General features: G+C 38.8%; 2 protein-coding genes across 4 annotated transcripts; both read left to right on the top strand.

The window, feature by feature from the left end:
* Window positions 1-1,064: 1,064 nt before the first annotated feature.
* Window positions 1,065-6,086, top strand: LOC122036785 (protein ACTIVITY OF BC1 COMPLEX KINASE 7, chloroplastic-like). 3 transcript variants are annotated; one of them, XM_042596197.1, is made up of 19 exons: window positions 1,069-1,450; window positions 1,585-2,182; window positions 2,325-2,468; window positions 2,654-2,779; window positions 2,938-3,025; window positions 3,272-3,365; window positions 3,445-3,538; window positions 3,633-3,687; window positions 3,855-3,946; window positions 4,185-4,355; window positions 4,428-4,484; window positions 4,569-4,652; window positions 4,731-4,815; window positions 4,901-4,962; window positions 5,023-5,097; window positions 5,192-5,296; window positions 5,363-5,504; window positions 5,576-5,748; window positions 6,041-6,086. In XM_042596197.1, the coding sequence occupies exons 2-18, from the start codon at window positions 1,652-1,654 to the stop codon at window positions 5,647-5,649; spliced, it is 2,079 nt and encodes a 692-aa protein (XP_042452131.1). In that variant the 5' UTR covers window positions 1,069-1,450; window positions 1,585-1,651; the 3' UTR covers window positions 5,650-5,748; window positions 6,041-6,086. The 3 variants fall into 3 exon arrangements, with proteins under 3 accessions (XP_042452128.1, XP_042452130.1, XP_042452131.1); XM_042596194.1 differs by having other exon boundaries at window positions 1,065-1,450; window positions 4,569-4,815; XM_042596196.1 differs by having other exon boundaries at window positions 1,065-1,450; window positions 1,574-2,182; window positions 4,569-4,815.
* A 103-nt stretch (window positions 6,087-6,189) lies between these two features.
* Window positions 6,190-9,225, top strand: LOC122036787 (protein NOI4-like). The gene is made up of 3 exons (XM_042596199.1): window positions 6,190-6,340; window positions 8,625-8,816; window positions 8,911-9,225. Exons 1-3 carry the CDS (start codon window positions 6,335-6,337, stop codon window positions 8,947-8,949), a joined length of 237 nt encoding a protein of 78 aa, XP_042452133.1. The 5' UTR covers window positions 6,190-6,334; the 3' UTR covers window positions 8,950-9,225.
* Window positions 9,226-9,479: the final 254 nt, after the last annotated feature.

The raw sequence follows: 9,479 nt of genomic DNA, 5'->3' as shown, positions 1-9,479 counted from the left end.
AGTTCTATTTCGTTTTAACTTAGGTATTTAAATCGGATTATTTTTTTAATATGATCTACGGAAGTTCCTCATTAATCATTAAAGATAAATTCTACAAGTGCTCCCAAAAGCACCGCAGTACTGTATCAGCTAACCTCTATCCTCTTCACCCGCCAACCCTATTGTATTGTTTCACTGCTGAAGATAAAATCCAGTAGAGAATTGAATCGTGATGCTCGTGAGTATCCCCTCTATATTGTAGGATGGGTAAAAGTTCTATTAAATCGAATTAACTGATGTAACCAGCTAAACTTAAAAGTTCAGTTTTTTTGAAAAATTTAGTCAATTCAAAAAAAGGTCGATTTATATAATTTCAATTTGATCGATTCGATTAGTTTAATTTTAAATGGAAAGTATTCACAGTGGACAGTTTGGTTAACCGTCCAGACAAAAATAATTAGTTAAGACTCATCTAGACAATTGAGAAGCCGCTCTCCGGGCTCGTGTTCTCTTTGCTATGAGTATGAGTGACGACGATATTAAAAGGTAAATAAACATATTCTCTTCGTATGATCCTAATGATAAAATTTGTTTAAAAACCTTCTTTTACGTCTACTAAGTTCTCTTAATCACTTCGCCTTTGTCAAACACTTTAGTTTCTCTTGATAATGCTCGTCGTGATGAAGATCCAAGTTCATTAGTGAAGAAGATTTTATCTATTTCTTGCTTGAGTCAAATCAAAGAATTAGATTTTTTGTCAAAGATCCTTCTTTTCATACTTTTACACGTTTCTATATGCTTCTGTTTTGGTTAGAAAACAAGAATTTATTCAATAAAAACACATCCTGTTGCGAGTCCAGAATCGATCGATATCTTCCACAATAAAAACACGGGTAAACGATGCGATATTAGACATTAAGGAAGAGAACAAAAACGTAGAAATTTGAGGCCGGCGAGTTGTTGCCCGAAGCGAAGGAAAATCGAGACGTGCACGGAAGCAATTTGTGGGCTAGTCACTTGTCTGTCCCTTTCACTTCGAAGATGCATCTTACTTATTTACTTGCGTACGAGCTTACTATTTCAAGCTGCATGAAGGATAAAAAGCAAACTCGATAAAGAGAAAAAGAAGAAGAAGCAATTCATTGAGTCATCGACCTTCCGTCGCGCTTCTGCCCCTCCTTCTCGTCCTTACTTGTGGCTCTTGTTCTTAGTTCCCATATTTGTCAGGGTCAAAAATCCCTCTTTTTTTCTTCTTCTTCTTCTCCAGAGTTTTGTCTTTTCTTGATTCCATGTCGCTTCTTGGTCGGGTCATTGACTATTTACTATTTAGTTTGGTTCTAATCGACTCAATGTTAGGCATTTATGCTGGAGGAGTTTTCCTTTTGAGGTATCCTTCTCGTTTCTTTAGACACTTCAAGGTTTCATCAGGACTGTTTGAAGTGCTAGAGAACCAAACGAGAAGGGGCTTTAGGTAGGGATTTTGTTGGCTTGTTGATGAAACCGTTGTTTCTGATTAAAAAGATTGGAATATATATTTTTGTTTCTTCCATTCGTCATCTTCTTCTCCTAATAGTGAACTTATATGCTTTGCTAGTTCTTTTGCAGTGGAACTGTGTTTTGTGAACCTTTTTGATGCAAGTGTAGAGTCTTTGGGAGCTTTTGGCGATCGACGATGAATCTTCTGGCTTTCAGTAGTTGCTATCACCAATTCTTGTTACCTCTAGATAAAAGACAAGCTATAGAAGATCTCACTTTCTCCAAGAGAATCTCCAGATCCAAGTTTCTAACGTTTGGTATGGTCATCAATGGCACAAGGGGGCTCCCTCAGATCTTTGCAAAGGCAGCTCAGACAGAGTCTCATAAGTACGCCACCAATGGAAGCATTATAAAAATGGTTCCCACAAAGGATTTGGTGAAGAGAAAGAATCCTTCCCCTAAAAAAACTCTACCAGTAAAGGGATCAGAAGTAGTTTTCAACAGTTCAATCGTTAGAACTGAGAAGAAGAAAGCCCCCAGAGAGATCCCTTTCACTGATGAGGTAAAAGTATTGCCTTTGGATGAAGGTTTCAGCTGGGCCAATGAAAACTACAACTACTTGCAAAGGAATGTAGAGATTTGGAATTTCGTCTTTTCTTTACAATTTCGGGTTCACCTCATCAACGCAAAATGGTCATATATCGATGGATTCACAGAGGAGAAGCAGGTATATGCACCAGTTACATCTGTATGTGTATATTTTCTATGAATTAAATTTTCCGTTCAATGAAATCTATAATGATCTGCCAAGTATTCGATTATTGGTCTCTAAGTTCTGTTTTTGAAATTTGCATTCGCAACATTTACAGAAAATCAGAAGAAGAAAAACTGCTTCATGGTTGAGAGAACAAATACTACAACTTGGTCCAACCTTTATCAAACTAGGCCAGCAATTCTCGACTAGATCCGATTTTCTACCTCAGGAGTTTGTCGAGGAACTTGCCAAGCTCCAGGTAATCAGGATACACGCAATTTTCAGGAGCCTCTTATTAATTAGTATAGTCTCGTATAGAGGACAATGGAGGAATAAGTCTATGTTGTTGATCCAAAATAGTCAAGACTAACACGGCTTGATGATGTGAGTGAGCACTCAATATACAAGTAAATAAGCCATGATTTTCTCTATTTGTTTATACAGGATAGAGTTCCAGCATTTTCACCAGAAAAAGCAAAAGCATTCATAAAACATGAGTTGGATGCCCCAGTTGAAGTATTATTCAAGAAATTTCAAGACCATCCAATAGCTGCTGCTAGTCTTGGTCAGGTAGGTGTTTACTTTTACTCTTATTTATACTACTGACATGGCTAACAGGAAGATTCCAATTTTTTGTTGTAATACTTCTCCAATTATCATTATGCTCTTGGTATGATTGTTGAGAATGATATATTTTGTTTTGTTTAACTCGAATGTATATCTTTTAGGTACATCGAGCTATCCTTCATAGTGGTGAGCAAGTTGTTGTCAAAATTCAAAGGCCAGGTCTAAAGAAGCTATTTGACATTGATTTTAGTAAGTGACCTTTGTAGATATCATAGTAATAATTACTGCTAATAGATTGAATAATCTGACATGATTTTAGTTCTGATTAACAATCTTACCTACAATTACTTTTGAATTGGAATTCTATTTCCCTTCTATTTATATTTTTAGGAAACCGAATATATACTTTGAACTCCTATTATATCTAATTTTCTAAAAACAATGAGAGCTATAAACTACTATATTTCATCTAAAATTTATGATATAAATTCTCAGGAAACCTGAAGCTGATAGTTGAGCATTTTCAAAGAACTGAAACTTTTGGAATTCCCGCAGAGGACTGGTTAGATATCTACAATGAATGCTCAAAGTAAGTTTCCACTGATTTCTGGCATTCTTGTACACAGAGGATTGTTCATTGAGCATTTCTGGCATCCTTGTATCTTCAGGACATTGTATCAGGAGATTGACTACATCAATGAAGGGAAAAATGCTGACCGATTTCGTCGGGATTTTAGAAACATAAAGTGGGTCCATGTACCTGTATGTTCTTCCACTGATTGCACTTTGTATTCAGAAGTATATGTACACATTTTACAAACTTTGAAACTAACATAATATAGTTCCTACTTTGTAGCTTATCTATTGGGATTACACCTCTACCAAAGTTCTGACATTGGAGTACGCTCCAGGTTTGTTTGCAACATGCGCTTAATATGTCGCTTATGATATCGTCGTCAAGAACATGCATTCATGTGAGCTGTAATGGCATTGCCAGAAAGACATGAGTCTAATCTTGCTTTCACTATGAATCATGTGACAGCTTGAATCTGATACTTTGAGTCCTGCCTTTGATCAGGAATAAAAATTAACAATGTCGAGCAGATAGACGCGAGGGGATACAGCCGCTCCCTTATTGCCTCTCGTGCAGTAGAATCATACTTGATTCAGGTAAAAAGATTACCAGCTCTGTGTTGAAAAAATAAACCCTCCTATGCCAGCAAAGGATCTTTTTTCATTTGGAGCAACGGTAGTGCTCGATATGGAGTTTATTTTCATTTGAATCATAGTGCTTAGCAAATGTTTCCTGGACTATTTTGTAGACAGCAATTAGTTAGGCATTCGATATAACATTATGCAATGCATACACTGATTCATTGTGTTGACATACTACCTTTTGTCCAATCAGATACTGAAGAATGGTTTCTTTCATGCCGATCCACATCCGGGCAATATCTCTGTCGCGGCCAATGGGACACTCGTCTACTATGATTTCGGTATGATGGGAGAAATTAAATCCTTCACCAGAGAGAGATTGCTTCAGTTGTTCTATGCAATCTACGAGAAGGATGTTAATAAGGTATATATCTATGCTTGCTTCAGTTGTTCTTATGTTTACTCATGATTAAGTCTAACCAATTGCCCAATTCAGGTTACGGCAAGTCTGATTGAGCTTGAAACACTTCGACCAACAGGGGATTTATCAGCGGTCAGCAAACTTTTCCCCTTCTGTTATTAAAACAATCTTAAACTCTGTGTGATATCATGCTTGTTCTTCATAATCAATGTTTAGGTGAGGAAGTCCATAAAGTTCTTCTTGGACTTCATTTCTAGCCAAACTCCTGAGCAGCAGCAGAGTGTTGCAGTGATCGGCGAGGTAGTGTGTGTTCAGATCGAGGTGCCTTTCAAATATACTGATGATTTACGCAGACGAATAACGAACAACTTTTTCCAGGATTTGTTTACGATAGCTGCTGATCAGCCATTTCGCTTCCCTGCCACATTTACCTTTGTCCTCCGGGCATTTGCAACTCTCGAAGGTGCCTCCTAACAGCCACAGCTCTATGGTTTTCGATAGTATTCCTTTGCACACACACACTTTCTTATATTCTACTTCAATCACAGGAATAGGAAACTTGTTGGATCCAAACTTTTCCTTTGCAAAAGTCGCCGAACCATACATTCAGGTAGATAACTTCTCACTCTTTTATTCGATTATCATCTCTGAATATCAATTCGTCGTTCAGGAATTGCTCGACGTAAGGAAGAGGCAGAGTGGGGGCACCGAAATTGTCGAGGAGATTAGGAAACAAGCCAATGATGTATGGCACAGTAAACAACAAACTGCCAACTTAACACCCTGCTGAATCTGAAGATTTTTTTTTAAGTGATGAACACTGAATGGATGGATTGCAGGCCAGAGATTACACTATGTCGATGCCGTACAGGATACACAAAATCGAAGAATTCGTAAAACAACTCGAATCAGGAGAAGTGAAGCTCCGCGTGAAAGTGCTCGAGGTACATAACATCACTAAGAGATTCAAAACTGATATTGAACTTGAAACTCACATTCTGTTCCTACAGTCTGAGAGAGCTGCAAGAAGAGCTTCAGTATTGCAAATGGCCACCATGTACACTGCTTTTAGTGGAACTCTGCTCAACGTTGGAGTAACTTTGGCCAGCCAAGGACAACTATCGATCGCCAATGTATCGTTCATCGGCGCGTGTAAGTGAGTTTGAACATGATGAAATATAATAGTTTATCGTTGTTCTTCATTTCTTTCCTTTTTGATTCAGGTGTTTTTTGGGCATTGGCAATCAGATCCATGCAAAGAGTGAAAAGGCTGGACAAATTTGAGAAGATGTTGTGATACAAACACCTGAAGATTAGGCACAAGTGTAAAAATATTATTTTTTATTCAATCGATATTCTTGCCATGAAATTTATTAAGTGGCAAAGTGAAGTTTAGGAGGCGTTTGGTTCATTCCTAGGAATAGGAATCGGAATGGGAATCATTATATTGTGGAATGGGAATGGGTATGAATATGGATATCACTCTTAAAAGTAATGTTTGGTTAGTTGCATATCTTCTATCGGAATAAATCAAAATTTTCTTTTTTACCCTTAAAGGAAAATAAGAGAAAAAAATTAGATTTGAGATAAAGATAAATTATTCCTATAATCCAAACATTAACAATGACAATCAATGATTCTCATTCCCATTCCCCACTCCTATTCCCTTAAACCAAATGCCCCCTTAGTTTTTAGTTATTTGCCATCCTTAAACAGGGATTAAGTGGTGATAAACAGTTTTTAGTGTCGACATTTTGTCATTAAGAAAATAATTAGAACTTCCTCCCTCCCTCCCCTTCTACTCCTTTCCCTCGAAGTAAACACAGCATAACGGAGTCGTATTTGACGGCGGCAGACAGCTCACATGTACTTCGTCTTCGACATATATAAGGAGCTCCTCTTCCCCACCCCCCTTCCATTCCCAGCTTACAACAAGCCTCCTCCTCCTCTTCCTCCGCTCTATCTCTCTGCGCGAAGAGTTGATGTCGGTAAGTGGCAATTCCTTCCCTCGTTTGCCCCGCTTTTATTCACCGGATTTAATAGCTGTAGTGTGGCTTGTTTGAGAAATTTCTGATTTGGTTTGGTTGATGTTGAGGGGGGCATTGATCTTGTTAGGGCTGGTTGTGGTTTATGTTTGAGAATCAGAAAGTTGAGCAGATGCATTTGGTTTTGCTTTACCTCCTTTTCTCGCCTGCTTCTTTTATGGTGATCTAGGGCTTGATCGATTCTAGTTTTTGCGTGATTGCTTCATTGATTTCTTGCGTTTTGAGAATCGGCTAGTCTACTGGAGTCTGGAGCTAATGTGTATGCTCAGATGATACCAAAATGCGGTTCCTTTTTTGTCTTTCGGGAAAGATTAGTATCCATTTTGCGTAAATTTGCAAAGGTGATTTTTTTAGCTCTTCTTTTGAGTTCTCCAGTATTCGTTGTATAACCCTGAGTTAGACTCTAGCCTTTTTCATGTTCCCCAAATATTAATTCATCAGGTAAAACATCTCTTTGATATCTCACATCTCATTCTAGTAGGCCTTTCGATGCCATATTCATGTGTGACAGCTTAGAGTTAGAGATGGCAAAAAAGTTATCACAAGACCTTTGATTTGCCTGAAGGAGCTTGGCTTTGCCATTCTGGCATCAAGTGCACTGGGGGCATCTTTGAAGCCTGCTACAATGATTTGTTGACGGTCTCCGAGAATTATGAGGATAGGAGCATGTGTAAGGAGTTATTCCTTGGCACAATCCTAGCAATGTGCTGAGTATTGATTACCTCTATTGGGATCCACTTATAGCGAGGTTGAGGATCGAACTGGTAGGTAGTGCTCTATAGCCTCTGGGTGTCAGAGAGGGTCAGGATTGCATTTGATAATGCACAGCTGAGGATGACAATGGGTTCACCAAGATGCTGGTCTCTATAGTCTCTGGGTGTCGGAGAGGGTTAGGATTGCATTTGATAATGCACAGCTGAGGTTGATTGCATTTGATAATGCACAGCTGAGGTTGATTGCATTTGATAATGCACAGCTGAGGATGACAATGGGTTCACCAAGATGCTCGTTGTCATAATGATAACCTTCTTCGTCTTCACAGAATGATTGTGTTAGTGGTGGTCTAGGGATCCGGTCGACAACAATTGATTGGCACAGCAAGAAGCAATATTTCTCATGTGTGATGGTGGGGTTCAGCATCCTCTCCACCCTTCCTAGCCTACATGGCCTTTTTCTTCATTGTGTAGGGGTCCATTATGTTTGTAGCTTGGATATCTTCCCTTAATGATTGGCGCAATGAATCAGTTCACTTATAGTGTTCTCATGGCAATCTTCAACTCATTCTACGAGACAATCTCAATATGGGCAGCTTCTTGTATGACAGAATTGTGTTGGTATCGGTATCCTTCATGTTCTTACCAGAGACAAATGGAGGATGCTGGAGAACATGGAGAAGCTCTTTGTGAAGGAGATGATGGAGAATGGGAAGAGGGGAGTACAGGAGTTGAATTAATTGATTAGTTTTTTATTATTTAGCAAGTGATATATTGGATTACGTTAGCAACATAGTGTTGGATCGTGAATTCGATAGAAAGGGTCGGAGTAGCCTCGCGGCGTCGCAGGAGCACAGCAGAGCACGTGATAGAAGATCTTGTTGGTGTTTTGCTACCTGCATAAAAGTGTTAGTCCGAGGCAAAATGCAAACTACCCTGCAAAACAAAGTATTAGCATAACATAGTCATAAAAAGGAATGATGTAGTAATTAGATTCCGTCTCATCGAGACTGGAATCTAGCCAAGATCTCAATTTAGAATTCCGAAATGGTTCTAAGTTGGATCGGCACCTAAGTTCTCTTCTCGGGAACGCGCAGGACGCGTTCTTCCAGTGACTTACCTTCACTTACCTGCCAGACGTCCGGTCAGCCCGTCGACTCGTCTGGACTTCATGCCAGCTATCCGGTGAGCCCATCGACCTAGTTGGACTTCGTGTCAAAAGTCTGGTCAGCCCTTCGACTCGTTTGGACTTCGTGCCAGCTATCCGGTTGGCTCGTTGACCTAGTTGGGCTTCTTCTGCACACTTGATCAAAGTGTTTAAAACACAAATGAAACTAACTTAACTTACTTTGTCATTCATCAAAACTTAAGTTAGACCGTTAGTACTAAACGCACCAACACATAGCAACAATTTAACATATGCAAATTTGAGTTGAAATTTGAATACTATGATAGATTCCCTAGCTATAAATTCTTATATGATAGATTACTAATAAATTTGCATTGAATTGTAGGAGGAAAAAGGCCGGCCCTTGCCGAAGTTTGGGGAGTGGGATGTCAATGATCCTGCTTCCGCAGACGGTTTCACCGTGATCTTCAACAAAGCCCGCGATGAGAAAAAAACAGGTGGCAACATACACCAAACTGACTCTCTGGGAAAGGAGGAAGAAGCTCTTAAACCAGGAACTTCTGCCTCCAAACCTCCTGTAAGTATTCTATGCGCATCCACACACTTTGCTTCTGCTAAAGGAACTTGAATCCTTTGGATTAATACTTTTCCTTCCCCCTTTGTGATCACAGAAGAAATGGTTTTGCTGCATGCATACATCAGCCAAATAGTAGAGATGTGCGATCATGAAGTCGAATTTTTCGAATTGAATTTGTCAGGTTTGTGGCATTGCGAATAACAGGTAGAGTTCGGCGTCATGCTCAAGTAGGGGTGAACCTCAGAATTATGGTTACTTTTTGATGTGTAGGAACATTTGCTAGAGCACATTAGTAGAATCTTGTGTCTATTTGCTTGCCATCATTTTTTTTTTTCAGTTGCATCTTCCATCCACCAAAATTTTCTGTTTCTTTCTGTGGTTTCAATAAAAGACTACGTGTTTCATGTGTCGATGTTTTGTTTCAATTGATTTATAGCCATGTCTTTATTATATTGGATCTAATTTCTTTGTTCATATTATGTGAACTACATCAAATGAGTCAAAACTATTGTAGAACTGTGAAGTCACTTTGAATGTTAATATTGAGTAAATGAGACTTTAAACACATGTAATTACCAAATTGTTAATAGCAGGATTTTCTGCAGCTAGCTATTTAAGTGATTGCAAGATATAAAAAGTAAATAGATAGAAGAACTTGTGAAC

This window comes from Zingiber officinale, unplaced genomic scaffold (assembly GCF_018446385.1).
Source record: "Zingiber officinale cultivar Zhangliang unplaced genomic scaffold, Zo_v1.1 ctg209, whole genome shotgun sequence".
NCBI classification, from domain to species: domain Eukaryota; kingdom Viridiplantae; phylum Streptophyta; class Magnoliopsida; order Zingiberales; family Zingiberaceae; genus Zingiber; species Zingiber officinale.
The sequence above is the reverse complement of the archived record's forward strand: the minus strand, read 5'-3'. Positions and strand labels throughout refer to the sequence as shown.